At 44.1% G+C, this 21,339-nt stretch overlaps 1 protein-coding gene across 2 annotated transcripts in view; it reads left to right on the top strand.

Annotated features, from left to right (window-relative positions):
• DPY19L2 (dpy-19 like 2) overlaps nt 1-10,018 on the top strand; it is a 36,704-nt gene extending 26,686 nt beyond the window's left edge. For both annotated transcript variants that reach the window (XM_087821439.1, XM_087821438.1), the window contains exons 15-23: nt 619-720; nt 1,768-1,839; nt 2,818-2,864; nt 3,597-3,621; nt 4,425-4,544; nt 5,224-5,398; nt 5,850-5,949; nt 7,240-7,365; nt 9,787-10,018. In XM_087821439.1, the coding sequence (XP_087677565.1) occupies nt 619-720; nt 1,768-1,839; nt 2,818-2,864; nt 3,597-3,621; nt 4,425-4,544; nt 5,224-5,398; nt 5,850-5,949; nt 7,240-7,365; nt 9,787-9,937 (918 nt within the window). In that variant the 3' untranslated portion in view covers nt 9,938-10,018. The remainder of the gene's footprint in view (nt 1-618; nt 721-1,767; nt 1,840-2,817; nt 2,865-3,596; nt 3,622-4,424; nt 4,545-5,223; nt 5,399-5,849; nt 5,950-7,239; nt 7,366-9,786) is intronic.
• The last annotated feature ends 11,321 nt before the right edge of the window (nt 10,019-21,339 follow it).

Raw genomic sequence — 21,339 nt, 5'->3', positions numbered from 1 at the left:
GGATGCAGTGGGAGAAGAGTTGTCTCCCCAACAGAGGGTAAGGAACAGCATAGAAGCTGGGAGTTGCGCTGCGTCTGTTTAGGCCTTGGAGAGCAACTGACTAAGTGAGAGTAGTGCGGGGCATCTCGTGATGGCGAAGGCGGCACTCCGCTCGGCCTTGAGCGCGCATCTCAGAAGCTTGGGGCCCCCGAAACAGTCACTCGAGGCTTTGGGGAAATGACCACGCAGAAAATCTGCATGATTTACAGTGTGTGGTCAAGAGCGTAACGCAAAATTGTCTTTCTCTTGCTAGATGATGTGATTATAAAATCTCATGATTAACTGCATGGTGGTTTCTGCCCAGCAAATATTGATTTTAGCTCACTCTTTACGTTATCATCTCTGCTTATTTTTCCTGACCTCTTTCAACTTTTCATTTCTCTTGACATTTCTCTCTCTCTCGTTTTTTTCATAGTTCAGCATATAGCATGTATTGTATTGTTCACTGTATTTTTTTTCCTTTGAGGGGCACCATGTACCAGATTTATGTGCTCTATAGATTTTTATTACTAGGATATAAAATCAGTGGTTCTTGACTATAATGATTTGTGTAATTTTAATTTAACTATTTTCTTCCAGATTCGCCTGAGTGACCTCATAACCGCGAGAATCTTAAGGTATACAGATTTCGATACCTTAATTTACACCTGTGCTCCTGAATTTGACTTTATGGAAAAAGCGGTATGTTTTTTTTGTTTTGTTAAGTTTTCTTTCGAATCTGAAACTCAAAATTTTTTATTCAGAAACATCCAACTTACCCTATCAATTTTTTTACTGGAACATTCGCTAGTTAGACGGCCTTCCTTGCCTGCTCTCTTACATGTAAAAGCAGTCAACAGTGGTTCCCGTCTTGAAGGGTTATTGATGTGGTTGAGATAATCCAGGGAGAGTGCTTAACGCATCCCACGGACCACTGCGACTTACTGTTATGACAGTTCAATTACTTGTAATAATCCAGGTCGGCTGGAGGTATGGGACCACTCAGGAAAAGTAAATCCAAATTCTTATTTAGGTTTTTTAAAAATTCAGTTTTATTTTACTTAATACCCCAAATACTACACAAATTTTAAACAAGACGTTGCCAGCAAAGGGACACTACTAATCAGATGTTATTCTTATCTACCCAGTCGGTCAGTCATTCAAAAACTCACTGGCCACCAGTTACCCATGAGGCAGCTGGTGGCAAGACCACAAAGAGGAATGTGACTCAGGTCCTTCCTCCAGGTGGTCCCCTGGTAGCTCCCTCCCCGTCACAGTAACAGCTCATGAAAACTGGTTAGCTGCTGATGCTGCCTCAGTCCTCATTGCTACTCAGTAAGTACTTAGGCTAGCCCGTCTCCCTGTTAATTCCAGTGTGGTGCATGAAAATGATGAAGCTTTGCAGCCCGGAAAATGATAATGTAGGGCACACGGGTCAGCAGACACACAGTATAAAACTCAATATTATGTAAATAAAGAACGGATAAACCCCAAAGCAAGGAAAAGTTAATAGACGTAGCTAATTTTTAGTTTAATATTTTTATCCTTAAAACTTTTGGTAAATCTGTAACTGTTTTTTAATGTTGATTCTTATATTAGAACATGAAGGTTGATAAATATATATATTCTGTTAATGACGAAGATCTGCCTTTAAGAATTTTCTTTGTGACACGCAGTTTGACATGGACTTTGTTTGACTCATTTAATGTAAAATTTAATAAATGACTTAAATAATTTGTTTTATTTCAGACTCCATTGAGATACATAAAGACATTATTACTTCCACTTGTTATGGTGATTACTTATTTCATCTTAAAAAAGGTATTTAAAATTTTTTTGTCACTTTGGGTTCAAGATAAGAACTTTATACTAGATTAATGATAACAGCTCAGAATTCTGCCCATCTTATTTTTACACTAAACTCTTCCCCTTCCCCCCAGATTTTTTATTGAAGTCTTTTTTTAATCTCGTATTATATGGCTTTTTAGGAAGCCACATTAGAAAAGGTATTCTTATGTATCCTCTCAAAAGAAACATCAATTACCCACCAGGGGGCAAGAAAGACCTAAACATCTTGGAACAGTGAGACAAAAAGGCCCCTGCCTTAGGACCTACAGCCTAAGGTTCTATTCAATGGGTTTGGGGACATTAAACAGCCACACAAAGGACTAAAGAATTACACATTACAGATGCTATGAAAGTGAAGTGCCAAGGACAGCTCCTTCAAGGAAGTCTCGATCCGTTTTGAGACACACAGGAGAAATGTGTGTAGCTATTTAAAAAACACCGTTCTGTTCTCCTTGTGTCCATTCTCAACAAAAGAACGGGTTATGGCTGTGGAAGAAATCCCGCTCCGACTAGACCTCCCTCCCGCGCCCGCTACCGGGCGGCGGGTGAAGCCGGTTTTCAGTGTTTAGAATCGGTTGCTATCTTCTCTCTGTGGTTCCAGCTCCCGCGTTTCTCATTCCTGTGTTGCCACACAGAATGTGAGTAACTCAAGAGTGAGAAGGGCACCTCCTCCGCATCTCTGTAGTTTTCACCCCGATCCAGGTCCCCAGGGACCACTTGGAAAGAGTCAGGAGAGCGGCGAGGAGAGGGGTGGGAAACCGCACCCAGGCCTGCTCCGCCAGCCTGCTGGTAGCCCGGCGTGGAAAACGGCGGTAATGTCACAGGGCAGGCTCGCTCCCCCTTCCCCTCTAAGAAACTCTCCCTACTGGGTGTGTTTATGTTCATGATGAGGGCGTTTTAAATGCTGTGTAATTTCTTAGAAAAGTTTCATTGATTTGATTCTATTCACAGACTTTTCGTGATGTTTTATGTGTCTTATCTACAAACACTTATTTAAGGTAATTATATCATAGTTGTTTCTAAACCACGCTATTTTTAATTATTAAATAATTTACTGTCATGTCAGTTTTTCAAATGAATGGACATTAAACCTCAGCATTATGGTGACAAAAGGAGATACGAACCAAACTTACATGTTTTCTAAAAAAAAAAAAAAAAAAAAAATTTAAAAATTGGCTGAATGTATTAGTCTTATTGGATGGATCTATCTCTTTCATATATTTGGGAGCTGTTTTTGCAGATATTTATATTCGTGAATTAACTCAAAATTTAAATTAATTTAGTTTAATATATGACTAGAATTTAAAGTGAAGAAACAGAAGTATGCTAACATTTATCTGGCCAATTCTTTTTTTAACTTTCGGAGAAAGTATAATTGGTTTTCTGAATATCAATGAAATAGTTTCTTTTACATTTCTTGTTAAAACTATTTGTTTCATCACATTTTTTGGTGATTTTAGTAAAGACAGCAGATTTATGGCATAAACATATGCAAGAAAAATAGGACATGAAATAAATTGAAGAAAACTTAAGTCGAATGACCATACATTATGCCTAAGAGATTGCTGTACTTTTAATGATATCATCTAATATATTTATTTTTCTTTATGCTTCTAAGTAGTTAAGAGAGAATCAAATTTTTAAGATCTAAGAAGAAATAAAGTTTATTTTTATGGACTCATAGAATAATGGACGTTTAAGAAATAGAGACTATTTTTGTTTTATTTCAGAAAACAGCTCCTTGAACAGGGCGAGGTAAAGCCTTCATTTTAATCTCTGGTAGATTTGTGGAGTAGATTCTAACTCAAGGCCGGTTTACCGAGGTGCAGCCTCGCTGCTGACGGCCATCAGCGGAGCTTGAGTGGTTCGGCCGTGGTGGTAAATGTCTGCTGACCCTCCTCACATTTTAACCCGCTCTGTTGTGACCAGTGGTAAGGATTGGAAAGCTCGAAGGCTGATGTAGGACCGTGGAGCATGATTAAATTAAGTTACCTTCATTCATTTATTCTTTTGTGCATTCGACAGTCACATTAATTTCTCGGCCACTGAGCTGCTCAGCCATCAGGATGGGTACCCGAGGCCTGTGACTGGAGGCCGGGCTTCTGCCCAGACAGATGTGACAGTCAGTTAACAAGCAGCAGCAGCGTTACGGCTGTGGAAGGTGGTGTAGCAGGGCTCCTGTGCTCACATGTGGATAAGTTTTCAGTGGAGACATGGAAAAACACTAGGCACCCACCCACCACTTCCTAAAAGACCATATAATGGATTTAGTTTTGCTTTATTTTCTGTCTCTCTTTACTAAATATACTAAAATGTAAACCTCACGAGGGCAGAAATTGCTCGCTGTTTTGTTAATGTTGAATCCGTGGCACCCAGAACAGTACCTGGCATGTAGTAGGCATTCAGCTTAGCTTTGTCGAGTGAATAAATATTAGTAGACTTCTTACTAAGCTAACAGATCCTTGTCCTAGCGAATCGTAGTTTTAATACACTTTATTTTATACTTACCAATTTAACAATATGTAAAATGAAACTCATTTTGTTTTGTGTTTTTGTAGCTGATTTTCCACACCTTGCAGCTGTTCGCATTCACTGCTCTTGCCGTTTTAATTATGAGGCTGAAGCTGTTCCTGACGCCTCACATGTGTGTGATGGCTTCCCTGATATGCTCTCGGCGGGTAAGGCGCTCGTCCCCCGTCCCTCGTCCTGTGTGGCTGCTGTGGCGCGGCTCCCGTCACTGCCGAGTGCCCCAGAGCACAGAAAGGCCGTGTCCCCTTAGATGAGTTACAGGGTTGGCTCACGCTTCCCTGTGGAGTAGGGCGAGCAACTCCGAGTAGCTGTGAGATGACTCCCAGGCTGTGACTGATATTCCTGAGACGAGCGATGGGCTCACCCTCCCCTCTGTCCGTGACCCTGCCCACAAACGTAGCCTTTTGGTGGAGCTCAGGTCTGTGCAGGGGTGTCTAGGCCCGTGGCCCCCAGCCCCGGCGCTCCTCTGATGCGAGAGGAGACTCGGTGGAAGTGCTGGCTTGGAGAATCCCCGGGGAAAGTCGCTCTGGGGCTCGTTCTTTAGAATAATTTTGATCATGAGGGTCTTGTCCTAGGATATGAGGTGCTGCTTTTCCTGAGAGCAATATACATGTTCGCGCTAGTGGGCTTGCCCTGTTATTTAGGATGTCCGTAAAAATACTTGCTGTTCGTAACAGGAGCTGAGGGCAGCTCTGTAAGTGATTAGTGCACTTGACAATATCAAATGGTAATCCACCCTGGCTTAAGTAGCAAGGTGAGAGTATTAATTACTGACCCGAGAGCACTGTTCACATAAGAATGATAAATAAATGGTTTCTCTCATTCCAGCTCTTTGGCTGGCTTTTTTGCAGAATTCGTTTTGAGAATGTCATCTTTGGCATTCTAACGGTCATGTCACTCCAAGGGTGTGCAAACCTCCATAATCAGTGGAGCATACTAGGAGAATTTAATAATTTGCCTCAGGAAGAACTGATACAGTGGATCAAATACAATACCAGACCAGGTATGCAGCTGCTTAGTTATGCGGGTGGCTGGTTTTGTGCACACATTTGAAAATGCACACACACGGTCGCTCGCTCCGGCGCCGGTCGCGAGCAGGCTCACTGCGACGGCCACTGAAGCAGAGCTTTTCACAGCACGCCCCGCGCCCTCTGTCAGTCCCCCCAGGTAACCGTCAAAGAGAATTTTCATTAACATCAGGAACGCAGGATTGTTCACAGAGAACCCACTGTGTGAACTTGTGCAGATTAAACTGTGTGGTCCCGGTAACAACATTTAGCACCGCCTGGCACCAGGTTGGCTCTTACTGTGGTGGGCAGTCAGGATCGAGCGAAGGGACATAACATTCGAGTGGTTGTTTGCGTCCTGCAGCATCCTTCATTTGGGTTCAGCTGTGACAGATAAGTCACTCTTGGTTTTCTTTAAATATGTCACGAAGGACTGTCGCCTTTCAGATGCCGTGTTCGCGGGCGCCATGCCGACGATGGCGAGCATCAAGCTGTCCACGCTGCGCCCCATCGTGAACCACCCGCACTACGAGGACGCGGACTTGAGGTTGGCAGCTGAGGGGACATTGCCCCCAGCACGCTCACACCTGGCGCTGACGCTCAGCACTGGGAAACGTGTTTACACTCGCACACGCGCTCACTTCATCCATGCTACAGGTTAAAACGTGTAACAACCACCCAGAGATCACGTGGGCCTGTGGGCCCTAAAGCAGCTTGCTAGGCTCTGGGGACAGAAGCAAAAGCCAACTGTGGCCAAGTGGAACGTGGGCCACATTTATGACTGCCTCAGTGTGAGTGCGCATGTGCGCGCTTTGCGTGTGCTCATTGCAGTAAAACTCAGGAGTAACGAGCTGAGATGGTTGGCCCGTGGCCTTATCTTTCCAGCCCCCGCCCCGGACTCCACCGCCCCTCCGCCTGACTTAAGAACCCATTCTCCATCTTACTGCTGGCCCGTGACTAGCCTTTATTAACAGATAGAAAAATATATGAAATTTGACGTATTAGATGCTTTTATGAAAATTTAGGGTGTTCTTTTGCTAGGTGGTTATGAGAACTCTAGTTTCCATTGGAGTCTGACACTTATGTTTTTCTTAAATGCTTGATTTTTAAAAATTAATTATTCTAGTAATTGTCAGGGTAACCCTTTTTTCTGCATACATTTTTGGCCGATTGTTACAGGTATATTTTTAAATTATTTAAAGTTTTATGTCTTGTCATGGAGATTGGGCATCCTATTTGCTTGAACTTCCAAGAAATGTCTAGAACATAAATGGTAATTTGCTCAGGATTTCATAAAAACTCCCATTTAGGGCTAAACCATGTATTGTACCGAATTTTGGTGACCATCCCTGTGTCCCAAGCTTCTGCAAAGGTGCTTTATCTGACGGCTACCCTCGACGCCCTCTGTCTGGATGTTCTGTTTCCTACATTCAGCTTCAACTCCTGCTTCTCAGAGCTTCTATCGATGAAATTATCTCCTGAAATCTGTTTCAGCTGTATTTAGCCTCTACCTGAATGTGTTCTGTGAGATTAATTCTTTTATGAATTGTATGAAGCAAACTTTATATTGTGAATGATTATCCTATTATCTAACTCTAGATCCTAAACTGGTTTATAAACAAGCCATACATGCAAAATTCAAACTGCTGTATGTTTGAGCATGCACAAAATATAAGGAGTGTGGAAACCACTACCCCAAAATAATTAATGTATTTGGGGTCATATATATAAATGCTCCATCCAGTGAGCATTCAGATTTTAATTTACTAGCAAAATTTATTTACTCCATTCTATTATTGTATATTAAAATTTCCTTAACCTGTTTTAAAAATTAAAGGGCCCGGACAAAAATAGTTTATTCCGCATATAGTCGAAAATCTGCAAAAGAAGTAAGGGATAAATTGTCGGAGTTACATGTGAATTACTACGTTTTAGAAGAGGCGTGGTGTGTCGTAAGAACTAAGTGAGTATGAGCCCTATGATATATTTTTAAGCAGCAACTGTTTTACTTTATTAAAGTAGTCCTGATTCTTTAAAAATTCTTATTCTAAATAAATTTCATTAAAATATTTTACTTAAAATTATTTCTTGTAGGAAAGTAAAACTATACTATCATTTCAGTAGAATTTAATTTCAAAAAATTATACTGTATTTTAGTTTCCTAATTTTTAAATTTTATTATCTTAAATACAGCTTTTTTCATAAAGATTTTTCAAGTTTTATGATAATTTTTATTAGATGTGTGAAATACAGATTTGAATTTACAGCGAAGTGAGAAATTAGCATTCTGCTATACGGCTAAATTACTTGGGATTTATAAGATTTATGACAAAAGTTTCACATACCTTAAAAGGACATAATAAAAGTATTTTTAATTAAAATTTTTAAATTTCAGAATTTTGAATGTCTAAAAATCTTAAAATTAAAAAAATGTTTGATGGATATCTTGAGGCCTTTTCTTTTAGACTCCTTGATCTAAGAGGTGTTTAGTTGTATTAAGCCCAAAATTGAACATTTTTACTTCTCCTATAGGTAATTAGGAATTAGGCTATAACAGTATTGAAAAGGTAAGTTCAGAAATTTTAGTACCTTATTTTTATATAGTTTCATTATCTAGTAAATGTATCCTGGAAGAAATGGCATCTTGCAAAAGAAACAGCATCATAATGTTCATGTGTGTGCATGTAATGTTAAATTTAACAGAACAAAGTGGATTTCAAAACAAGGCTTATTGCCCCAGATAGATAGATAGTTTATAATGACAAAAGGATTAATTCATCAAAATACGTAACAGTTATAAATGTGTGGACATCTGAACAGTACTTCAAAGTACACAAAGTAAAAATATGCAGAACTAAAAGCAAAAAAAACCCCAAATATTCAGTCATAGTTGGAAATGTTAACATTCCTTTCTCTGCTGAGAAAAGTAGATAAAATGTCAGTGAGGATGTAAAAGATGTGAGCAACAAACAGTATCAGAGACCCTGATCTGATTGACATCTATGTACCACTACGGGGAACAGCTGGAGAACACATGTTCTCTTAAAGGGCACATGGAGTGAAGTGTTCATCAAAAGACGATATGCTGGGCCATCAGAGTAGACTCAGTGTGTTTAAATGTTGTGAAATTATACAGAATTAAATTAGAAATCTATAAACAGGTACCTAGTAAATCCATACATATTTGGAAACTAGGCAGTAAACTTATGGATAACTAATATTTTTTACTTGGATGGAAAAGGAGTCTTTTAGAAAATGTTGCTGATCTAACTGAATATCTGTATAGAAGAAAAATTTTGAAACATGACCCATACTCAAAAATTGACGTGGATTACAGAACTAAATGTAAAAGCTCAAATTTTAAAGACATCTTAGAATACAGAGCACTAACCATAAAATGTAAGTAAATTATATACATCAGAATTGAAATCTTTGCCTCAAAACATGGTAAGAAAATGAAAAGGCAAGTCACAGACTGGGAGAAAACAGTTGCAAAGCATATATCTGATGAAGGACTTACATATATAGTTTATATAAAAAAATTTTACAAGTTAATGATAGGTGGAATTGGAAAATACTGAGCAGGGATAGCTGCTGCACATAACAGGCTATCCCAGCAAGTTAATTGACTACAAATCGATAGTCATCACAAGAACAAAACAGATTCCAGAATCATGGCAATTTATAATCTTCAAAGTCCAGTTTCTAACCAAAAATGATCAGACCTCCAAAAAAATGGACAGTGTGACTAATACTAAGGAAAAAAGTTGATAGAAACAGATTTGAGTAGGCCCAGATGTTGGACTTAGCAGTCAAAATCTGCAAAGCCGCTGTTAAATAGTCAAATAATTAAGGAAAATATTCTTTAGTGAGAAATATTACTTCATTCAGTCCACTCATAGAGCGACCCAAATGAGAAACGGTTGATGGGAACAAACCTGGCATAAGAGTTTCCCTTTCCCGTCTTGGACTGTGTGTTTTCATGCTAATTCCACACCAATTTAAGTTCAAAAATATGAATTTCATCAGGAATTATTTGTCTCATTCCACTACTAATAGACCTTATGTTGGTTGGTGATATCATTTAGAAAATATATTGATTTATATTTATTTCAAAAATGAATTTTTAAAATATAGTTCTGAATGTATACTGATCCTTTATTAGATTCAGTAACATTATTATTTGATTAAGTGGAACATGAAAATGCAACATAATTTCATTTTTATCTCTAAATATTGAGTTTATGCTTTCTGAAATAGTGTCTTAAAATCTCTAGTTTATTGAAAAATTAGTCTCTCAAAATCTAGGAGCTGCTCTATAACTTGGATGTGTCCTCTGAATATGAATGCATTGTTCCTATGATTTACTGTGGCTCGTTTGCAGGCCTGGTTGCAGTATGCTCGAAATTTGGGACTTGGAAGACCCTTCCAACGCAGCTAAGCCCCCCTTATGCAGCATCTTGCTCAAGGATGCTCGGCCTCACTTCACCACCGTGTTTCAGAACGGCATGTACAGGGTGTTGAAGGTCGACTGAGGACACAGCCCGATCACACGGCACGAAGAAGTGCATCGGGAACCGTTGCTTTGGCTTATTGGCGTTAATAAAAATCACAGCCTTTACTAAGGACCCTTAAGAAGAAGATAATAAAATCACCTGTTGTTTCTGATTCCTGAAGGGTAAAGTATTTGTTTTCCATTGAATGTCAGCCTTATTAAGCTTGTCATTTCAATAACTAACTCATTTCATACTGCATAAACAGATGCTCATCTTAAAGTTTAAAAAAATTGTATGTAAAAGAACAGTGAAATGTAATAAATCAAAGATGTGTATGTCCTTCTGAACCCCGCCAGGTGAGTTGCTTCAGATTGTCTCTGGTACCAGGAGGTACTGGCTTAGACTCTCGAAACCACTTGGAGAGACTAAAGCCGTTTCTCAAATGACACTTCAGATCCTGACACCACAACTTCCTGCCTGTGTGAGGACATTTGTTTATAACCATGCCACTACAAAGGCTGTTTCTTTTACTGGCCTCAGGAAAGGTCTTTAATCACTTTTAATAACTTTTTACCATTTCAAGTTAAGCATTTTTTTAAAAACAGCCGACTATGTAATGTTCTGAACATCTCGAATTTCTTTACCCAACCAGATGAGTATTTTTTCTGTTGATTCTCAGCCTAAATTCAATAAGTTATTTATCTGTCTTCAGAATCCAGTGGTTTTTCTTTTGATATCCAGGTAAAATAAAAATTGGCTGTTGTACATGACATAATTTGGGGTTAAACACAATCAGAAAAGAAAGTCCGGTTAAGTTTATCGAATGAGATTTTAAGATTCTAGATCTTGAATGAGGCAAAGGCATTTCGTCTTGGTAGCCGCGTAGGTCATTTAACATACTCCTTTTTTTCTGGTCACTGTCTTTTGTAATAATACATTTTAAGTCCTCATTTGTTTTTGGTTTTCAATGAGGAAGGTGATGTTTTATAAATTCTAATATAAAACCTACCCAACAATAATGCTTTGAAAAGGGGTAGTTATCTTGAAAATACTGTTGCTAAATGCAAAGATAAATACTCTCCGCTTAATAGATGTTAAATATGCCACATCTATAGTATCTTTAATGTGTATCTATTTTAAATTAACATCTTGGAGCTTTTGTAATTCCCTTATGTTCTTGACCCTCTACATTTGAGGTAACAAAATGACTTAATTCCATAATTTAGTTCACTTATAGTAGGTAGGAGATTATATACAGGAAAGCCAATAAAATTATTTTTCAACTCATACTTGTAAAATATTTTAATACAGGATACAAAGCAGCTAAGAAGGCATGCCACATTTTACTTTAGCTTTTTCAAATAATTTATGTTGGTATGTGAGGCAAATAAAAAGACCTAACACCTAACATAAAATTAATATAACACACATTGGATGGTGTTTTCATAGGAAACATTTTTTAAAGTTTGCAGAATTGAACACCAAAAAAAATGGGACAAGCTGTATTGACTAATAAAATGTTTCATGTAGATATAATGTATTAATATGGATTTATGTTGTCTTCATGTGCTATGTATGTTTAAAAATTAAAAGAGGCCTTGGAGATCCTGTGTGTGTTCTGTCTTTCCTCATCCTTGACCAGCACGAGTCCTGAGATGGACATAGTTCTGATATGAAGGTAGAAATCTCAGGTTCCTGGATTTGTGAACCATGTTTCCAGTGGCAATGATATTTCTTAGCCATTTTAAAGCAGAAGGCGGTGCATGTGATGAAAACAGTATGGGCTTTGTAACCAGATAGGTCTAGGTTTGAATCCTGACACTTCATTTACTAGATGTATTACTTTTCACCCATTCAAAAGGTATTTATTGAGCACTTACTGTATGTCAAGCACTGTGCTAAACTTGGTCATGTTTCTTGATTCTCTGAGCGTCAGGTTTTTTGTTTTCTTTTTTAACCTTTAAATCAGAAATCTTAGGACCTACTTGGAAGGGTCGTTAGGATTAGTAAGAGTGTGCGAAAGTCCTTGGCACGTGCAGGACTCAACAAACGGTATTTCCATGTGCTCCCCCTTCCCCGCTTGCTACGTTGCCAGTTCAGTAACGTCAAGTTGCATGGTGGTTACCTCATCGCAGAATTCTGAATAGTCCTGCATTTGTTTTGTGTCAATGAACAGGAATACTGGCCTCTAGCCGCCGCATGATGAGAATTCTGTTTTTATAACCCAACACATCCGTTTTTGTATATCAAACATCCATGTTCTATAATATATAGGAAAAATACAATTTGTTTTTATTTTTTAAAAAGGTCATTTTTATTACCCAACTAGCAGCAGCCCATTGTCAGTAGTGTGACCGTGTGGTTCGGAGAGGCCTGTCCTTCCTCACAGTGCGAGACCCTTGTCTAATTTCAGAGATTCCAGGATGGAGAAAAGTCCTGTGAGAACAGTGGAGTCCAGACATGCAAACTGTGAAGGCATAGTATACACACATTGTACACGTCTATGAAACAGTAAACACCAGAACTTGGTCATAGAATTACTCTAGCCAAGTCCAGTTATTTTAAATGAACAGTTGGGCTTTATTAGACTCTACAATGTTGGAAAAAGCAGAATTATGTTAATCTGAAATATTGTTTATCCCCCATACTTAGTGAAACGATGTATTATAAAAAACAATTTTTTTTAAAATACCCACTGAAAACCGTTAGTGGGCAAAATATTTTATATAGACCTAGTGCCATCTGCTGGCTATGAAATGTGATAACACTTGTCATGAAATAGCTACAAAAAGTGTTAAGGAACTAGTTTGCATGTTTTAAGAGAAAACGGGAGAAATCCGGGAAGAAACAGAACTCAGGGACGTGAACTGCTTTTTAGCTGTGACTGTCTCTGCAGGTGGTGACGGAACAGTAATTCCTGGCTCTTCTCTCCCTTACCCCCCCCCCCCCCCCCCCCCCCCGTCTCCACTGTTCCGCGTCTCCCGCCTCTGGCGCCTCGTGAGCGTCTGCTTTGGGTCCACCTGCCTGTCCTGGATGATGGACACTCCACGCTTTCCACTTCAAAGGAAACGCCTCAGAATCCCCAGCATCATTCCTGCCTGTGCTCACACTGTAGCCTCAGTCTGTGAAAGTCTTACCTGTTCTCACTTTCTCTTCCTGCTTGTATCTTCACCTCTTGGCTCAGATGCCCCCTCCTCTAGGAGGCCTGCCCTGACCATCTCCTTTGTGGCCTGCTAGTGCCACTCCACTTGCCTTGTTGTTTGATAATTTAAAAATTACCCCTTTACCTTTGGGAGTCTCTTGTTGAGCTGTGAGCTACTTAAATATAGGGTTTGTGTCTTATTTCTGTGTTCCACTTAGCACAGTACCTGGCACATAGTAGGTGCTCAGTAAATGTTGCATGAAGGAATAACATGGAAAATAACTAGTTGAAACACAGGGGAAAAAGGTGGGGTGGTTGCTGATCCTGTTGGATAATTTTTACTGTTTTCTATCCTTACCACATATCTAATTTATTCCCAAAACGATCAACACATCTTTTAGATCTCCAGCACTGTTTGTGGTGTTCTGGGGGACAAATACAATATATTAGTATGTACATTAAGACTGGGTTTGAATCCCTGCTCTACTACTTACTAGCTGGGGAATTTAACACTTAAATTTTTTCTCATATGCAAAATGAAAATATAAAAGGTATGCCTATTCCTCTGTTAAAGAGAAAACCACAGGCCCAAAGTGGTGTCACTTGTGCTCAAGTCTCAGATACTAGATTTAATACCTGACCTGTTTCACCCTCTCCCAGAAACAGAGTCTTAACCAGTCTGGAATTATCTGGTCGACACCAATAAGGTCATCTGTCACATGGACCCTCTCCATGCCCCACAGAAAGAAGAGGTGATCCGCACGATAAAACCCAAAACAAGACACTGGGGTCTAGAAACAATCTTTTCTTTAGTTAAGAGCTCCCTTTCCCCACCCTTTTTGCTGTAAATTCCTTCCATTTGGTACAACCCCACCAAGCGCCTTCTAGTTGCTGGATGGGACGCTGCCAGATTCAGGAATCATTTAATAAAGCTAATTAGATCTTTAAATGTACTCAGTTGAATTCTGTCCTTTAACACCTCCAAATGGCCTTTCAAAGCGAAGAGGCGATGACGTTACACATGCCAAGCAGAAGCGCTGGGAGGTTGCAGTTGGTTCTTGCTCAGGTCGGATGGGCACCGAGCTGGTGCTGGCTGGACGGGCTTCCTGGTCTCCACTCAGTACCTTATTCTGGAGGGACCGCCTGTCCCTCCTAGAGTCGTCAACAGTTGGCCATGCCAATTTTCGAAGGCTTATGCTGCGCTGTTTCTCCGATGAGATATATCTTTAATTTTAAGAAGCCGTTATGCCGGAGACAGGGAGCGCAGGCAGCCTGGATATATGACTGTAGCTCACCCTGCAGCGGCTGGCGGCTGCAGGGCAATCCCGGGGGGCGAGCTTCCAAATGGCTCCGAATTTACTGCGGGGTCTGTCCCTCCAGGTCTGCAATAAGAAACCCAACAACCCAGACCTCCGGAGTATGGTTTCTGACCAGTGTCTCCCCGTTGACCCCAAAGCAACATGAAAGGACGACTCCCTGTCACACCCAACTGCCCAGGTGGAAGCCACTCACGGAAGGGGGTAGAGCTGGCGGCCTGGAGAGTCGGCGTCCCGGGAGTCGTCACGTTATACTTGGGGCCAGGTAGTGAAGGAAATGAAGAACCAAGAGTGAAGGCTGAGTCCTGGCCGGGGCAGTTCAGTGGTTAGAGCGTCGGCCTGCCCACCCAAGGGTGGCGGGTTCAATTTCCAGTCAAGGGCACAGACCTGGGTTGCAGGGTCGACCCCTGGCCCGGGTCGGGGCACGTGCGGGAGGCAGGCAATTGAAGCAATTAATGTGTCCCTCTCACATCGATGTTGAATGTCTCCCTTCCACTCTCCCTCAGAAATAATGGAAAAAATATCCTCGGGTGAAGATTAAAAAAAAAGAATGAAGGCTGAAAATGGAGGCCCTGGCACTTGTGCAAGGGAGAAGCGAGGTAGGCACCCTGCAGGTAAAGGCTGAGGCTCCCAGAGGCCGTCCCAAGAACGGCCTCGGGTATTACTGGCCAAGCAGATTGCCCCGCTCGCTCTGCTCGTCCCAGAGCTGCTCAGGGTTGGCGAGGGCCCGGGGTGCGGGGCGGGGCCGACCCAGGGCAGGAAGCGGCCTCCACGGGGCACCAGTGGAGGGGACGGGGAAGCAGGTGGACGAGGTGCCCCAGCAGCCCCGGAGCGTCGCCCCAGCAGCCCCTGCTCCTTCTACCCCCGCGACAAGAGGTGTCGCCGAGTCTCCCCGCCGACCGCCCTGCCGCAGGCCCCCCAGCGAGCCTGAAGCCCGGCGTCCTCTTGGGGGAAGCTCAGACTTCTTCCCTGCAGGCCCCCGAGGTCCCTGCCGGGGCTCATGCCCAGGGTGCCTGTGAAGCGGGAGTCAGGGCGCGGGCCTTCGAAGCCTTCCCCATCGACTTGTTCTCTAGAATCCATTTGCTGGGATTAAAAATTCTCTGCAGAGAATCAAAGTCCCGCCTGAGGCCCCTGTGGGGTGTGCGATGTGAAATTCCCTGCCGCCCTGAGGGGGTGGCGCTGTCCCAGCCATAGGATGCACGGAGCCTGCAGCCAGACAGGGCGGGCCTCGGCCTGGAGCCTGTAGGTGAACCACTGAGTTGACATCTTGCTGAAACCACTCGGATGCAAAGTTCCTAAGTGTGTAAGAGCCTCGGAAAATAGCATGAAACGGCCTTGACTGCACTCACACGCCAGCAGACCGTAAGTGCCATTTTACTAAAAAACTTTTTCAGGCTATTGTGGGGGCACAATGATGTCATGAAGTGTGGCCTGTCACGCACGTGGTTGTTAATTGGGTCAGAGACAGGAAGTCAGGAAGCCTATTTTTTTAAATATATCTTTCTTTTCTTTTCCTTTCTTTTCAGTTTATTTAAAAAATTTTTTAAAAAAATATATCTTTATTGATTTCAGAGAAAGGAAGGGAGAGAGAGAGAGAGAAACATCAATGATGAGACAGTCATTGATCAGCTGCCTCCTGCACGCCCCCTGCTGGGGATCAAGCCCCAAACCTGGACATGTGCCCCGCCCAGGAATCAAACCGAGATCTCATGGATCCTAGGTCGATGCTCAACCACTGAGCCAGGCGAGAAACCTACTCTTAAATGATGTCCTAGTGCAAGAGTAAAAATGAGTGACTTGTCAATCAATGTATACTGAGCCGTCTGCTGCGCAGCCGAGGGGAAATGAGAGCAGAACTGTCACTCTGAGGCTGACTCAGATTCCCCGTTTCAGTCTCTTCTTGGTGATTAATAGCTTTCGGTTGAATAGAGAGACACCTGAACTCCCTGGGCTTGAGTTTCCTGTCTGGGAAGTGGGGGAGATTCCCGTGACCACCCTGCACAGCTCCAGGACACTGCTGTTGGCGAAGCGTTGACCCTTGTCTCAGGGACGGGAGACCTGTGATGACAGGATAGCTCTCAGAGATGTGTGATGTGTTGTTATTATCAGACGTGTTTAACGAGACAAGAAAAATGCTGCCCCGCATGCCAAGAAGCTGAAAGCCAAGCTTAAGGCAGCCAGGCAATGAAAAGAGCCATCACACTCCTGCTCCGAGCGCAGAGACAAACTCTCTGCCTCCGGGGGGAAGCAGACTTAGAGGCCAACAATTACACGGAGTGTCACAGGCGATGGTGGTGGCAGTGCTGAGGCACGTTTCAGAGCTCGAGCATAAAAACGGGACACTGGGTCATTATGATTCCTGGGAGGTGAAGCCCCCAGCACACAAATGAGTCACAGGTGGGCTAACAGACCACTCCCCTGGCAAACTCTGGGCACCTGCCCCGGAGCAAACACGTCACTTTGGCCTCACTTGGATTCACCTGGTGGAGAAGCCCTGGAAAGACAAGGCACGACTAGTAATGACCAGGGATTAGCACGGGCCAGGCGCTGTGCTTAATGCTCTAACCGCATCATTGACTCCTTACCACCGTCCCAAACCCTCCCGCCCTGCTTCCTCCTTTACTGGGTAGGAATCCCTTGATCTCCTGCAATAAATGCTGGGCTTCGGGCCTGTCGTCCAGTAGTCTGGGCAGGCGGCAGGGTACCCTGGAGCTTATCCCTCCAGGCACAGCTGCCACCTGGGGCGTGGTCCCTCTTCCACCAGCTGGTGTGAGCCTGTCGCACCTTCCAGCTCCCGTCTCCAACCTCAGCACACAGCTCTCTTTGCACTGAGCTTTATTTTCCAGGCTGGTACTTCCCGCAGTGATGGCGTCACCACCCGCCCTGGGGTGGCAATGGGCTGTCAGCGGTGACGCAAGTCATTTGTTACTAACAATAGAGTTCGGAAGTCGGGAAAGGACTTACTTTTCAATGCATAAATTAAAGAGAGAGAACCCAAGCTAATCCCCGAGCCCTGAGCACACTTTCCTGTGAAAGCCGGTAATTGCTGATGGGCTTTTACCGCCTTTCTTTCCAGGGAAGCAATTTTTAGCGCTTAGGGGAAACCACGACTCATGGTGTCTGTCGTTTATGAATGTTCCACCTCACCACACGGGGCAGAGTCGAGGGTGAGGCGGAGCAGCGCCATCGGGGTTCACTTCCTAGCACCCCCTCTAACTAGCTGTCTGACCTTGAGCGCGTTACTCAGCCTCTCTGTGTTTCCCACCCCACAGATTGGGGGTAGGAAAAGTATGCACCGTGTAGGTTGTTGTGAGGATTAAGTAGTGAGCATGAAACACAGAACAGTGCCTGGGGCCTGGTCAAGGCGAGTTTCAGAGTAGCTACCTGTTACTGCGAGGCCTTCCCTTTTCGGAGGGTTTTCCTTGAGGTTTTACCTTTTGGCATTTGTCTTTGGGTGTAAAGAACACATACGGGCACCATTCCTAGGTTGGATCAGGCCTGCACAGGAACATACAGGGTGCCGCCTGGATTTCTTTTGTTCATACTTACAATTCCACGGGCCTCTTCCTTGCTGGCCCCAGAAATGTGTCTCAGGCTTGGGTAGCTCCAGGAAAATGGGATTTGGGACCAGGAGCTTTTCTCCAAAGTGTTTCATGACTCTCTTCACTGGCCCCTCACACTCGATTCATTTTTTCTTCTATCACTTTCGAGCTTTCTCTTTCCAGCCAGTCCACGCAGGGGGCCGGCGCCTGCCCTGGTTTTCCAGGCTTCGGCAGAGCTGGGCTGGCTCGAGGGGAGGAGCAGGAGTTTTCAGCCAGCGCCCGCGACCCGCTGCGCCCTGGGGTGAAGTTAGCATCTGTGGCCTGAGCTGAGGGACGCAGACGGAGGCCAGTGCCAAGGACAAAGTCTGCCTCTGAGGTGTGACAGCCACGCCTGCGTTTTGACCAGACCGCCCCCTCATTCCTGGCTACCTCATTGCTATTTCTTTTTCCTGGACAGACCCTGCGTAAAGATAAATTCGTGTATGATAAAAATCTGTCGTGTAACCAAGGAATGAGAATAGAGAGGGTTTTCTTCTTTCCCTGGAGTCATGGGTCTCAGCCTCACTGTTCTGCCGTCACCTGGGAGTTTCTAAAAGGCGCCGATGACCTTCCTGTCTGATCCCATTGGTCGGCTGAGGTCCGGGCATCACTGTTTCTTAAAGGCTCCTGGGTAATGTTAACGCTGCCAGAGCTCCGGGGCTGAGACCTGGGAGGCCTGTGGGTCTGCACTGAGCAGCTGAGGGTGTTCCTAGCTTCCTTCCCCCCACTTCAGGTTCCAAGGAAGGGTCAGGTGCCACCAAAGATGCAATATAACAGGTATCTGCGTAACCTCTTACCAAAGGTTTATAAATGGCACACGGCCTATTGTTACCTGCCGCATTTTCTTGGCACTATTTTCAGGACCCGTTTCCAAGATCCATCTTGAACCACTAAAGGGAGAATTATTATGGACATTCAATAGCTATTCCTCCGAAATATGACTCCAAAGAGAAGGGTGAGGCGTGATCCTGGTGACAATGTGTCTCTACGGCTCCTTCCATTCGTTCTACAGGCCAAGTCTGTTTGTGTCTCCTTCACACATGTATAGACTATTAAATATTCATAATACAGGAATTTGAGAAAATATTTGTCTTCAAAGATGCAAAATGGAAACGAAAGAATTTCAATGTGCTGTGGAGTGTGCTCTCCAAACGCTCAGACCAGTGACACGTGGAGCCAAGGAGTCTGAACCAGCACCCAGGCCAGGGTTTGCCAGGGGTGGTCAGGAAGCCCTGGCTAGAAATGCGGGCGGCCTTGGCCTCACCCTGAACTCCTCACTCTCTAGGGCAGGGCCCAGTAATCTGCATTTTAAGCAAGCTTCTGGGTATTTTGCCTGACCTGAATTTTCAAAGCAGCAGTGCCCTCTTTAAGTAAAACTGTCCACAGGATTCCAGTGAAGAAACTGGGGAGGGCAGGGCTCCTCTAGTTGAGCAAAGCTGGGATGAGGCAGGTCGGGGTTCAGCAGGCGACCTGGGCTGGAGCCTCAGGGAAGCCTCCCAAGCTCCCACACTCAGCGGCCCGGGGGACCCAGCCACACCGTCGCTCTGCCTCTGCGCTGCCCCCGGGGCTGCCCATCTCCCACTTGCCCCCGTCCGGTTCCCTCCATCCCAAGGGCCCACCTGAGACCCTCAGGCCTCATCTCACCACACGTGTTGTTTCTCCGCCGTCTTGGTCACGCGATGGTTTCTGAAATGCACGCGTTTGTCCAGTTAGTCGTAAAAGAAATTCAGGACACACAAGGTTGCAATAAGCTGAAGCGATTTTTTTAACAATTGCAGGGAGCTTGCGATGAGGTTGGGGGTGAGAGGACAGGTCCCGTGGTACCTCCGCGTGCTCGCCGGGGGAATGGATGGGGCGGGCGACTGCCCACAGGCGTCTCCATGAGTCAGCCCCCGCATCTCCTTACCTGTGTCTGTGGGCCCTGAGAGGCACTAGGTGTCAGCTGAAGCCTGAGGGGTGCAAGCAAGCCCTGGCCCAGATCAGAGGCTGGAGGTGGCATTCATGGGCTCCCAGAAGTCCAAGGGCCACCTGGTGTAGGGAGCCCAGTATCCCCGGGGGAAGCGGCTGCTCAGGTCTAGATGCACCTGCGGGGCTTTGCGAGCCAGGGTCCATGCTGGGGCGCTCTGGGCAGTTCACGCTCCGACCATCGCTTCATTCATTTATTCACCTTTAATCCATCTGTTTATCACTCACACTTACATTCGTGGTTTCTTACCTTCCTCATTCCGAACGGACTGAAGATATCCACAGTTGCCCCTACTATGTGCCAGGCACACAAGGGATTCTGAAATACGCTGCTTCTCTCCAGCACACCCTTTTCATGTTTCCTTTGTTCAAACAAATCCCGTTGCTCTAACAAGGCCTAGCCCGAGGTTCCTCTCTTCCCTGACACCTCCTGGGTCTCGGCACCCATGGTCTCGTCTTTGGGGCTTTTTCTGTACTTGGCTCTGACTCAAGTACTTATTTTCCTATCGGCCGTCTTGTTTCCTGTAACTGCCTTGCTCCAGCTCACCCTGCGGGGATGGAGACTCACTATATGAGCTTTTAATGTTGATAATACCTACTAAGGTCCTAAGGACACAGCAAGCCCTCGATAACAGGAATTGCTTTTTAGAGAGACAGGCCCTTCTGCAGCCAAGTGGTTCTTCTTTTCCATTTTTTAAATTTAGCTTTATTGTTGAAAGTTTGGCCGATGTCCCCTTGAAGCGGCTCCTGACCATGTAACTCTAACCAGGACCGACAATGAACTCTGAGTTTCTCAGCAGCGCTCACCGGAGCGTGTACAGTTTAAACTACAAGGTCGGCTGGGAGGAAGAGGGTAGATAAAATGTGAAAGGCAAAAGAGTAGCAATTTACACGCGTCCTCCTGACAGGTTAACCCTGGCGTTCTGCTGGGCGGGGAGTGTCACACGGATACCCTTCGCCGCACCCGTTTTCGGTTACCGTGAAGTGTTCTGGGAGTATGAGGTTCCTCTTTTAATGTGAGCAACAACTGCCAGAATCTAGAACTAGACCCCGTGACACTTCTCCAATGAAGAGATCGGGCCCAAGGAAGTGAGAATCAACGCCACAGTCAGGGTTCTCCTTTGGCCTTGCTCTGTGCGTGGGAGAGCAGATGGGGGCAAAGGGAGAAATCTGGGAGTTTAAATGGGGCTTTAAGATGCCAGTGTGCAGAGGAAGGCACTTGGCTCCCAGCATGGTCTGCCCTTGGCCTAATTTGACTTTTCCTCTCCCATTTAACAATATTCCTTCCCCTGGTCCCTATATCTTAATATTGCTAGGCCTTAGTTTTGGGTATTACTTGTTTGCCTCTATTATTTTATGCTCTTCCTCTTTATTTTATGATCACTTCCTCATTTTTTTTTTAAAAAAAATCTTTATTGATTTCAGAGAGAGGGAGAG

This window comes from Miniopterus natalensis, chromosome 10, assembly GCF_054644295.1.
Source record: "Miniopterus natalensis isolate mMinNat1 chromosome 10, mMinNat1.hap1, whole genome shotgun sequence".
Classification (NCBI taxonomy): domain Eukaryota; kingdom Metazoa; phylum Chordata; class Mammalia; order Chiroptera; family Miniopteridae; genus Miniopterus; species Miniopterus natalensis.
Note: the sequence above shows the minus strand (reverse complement) of the source record. Positions and strands in the feature narration are given on the sequence as shown.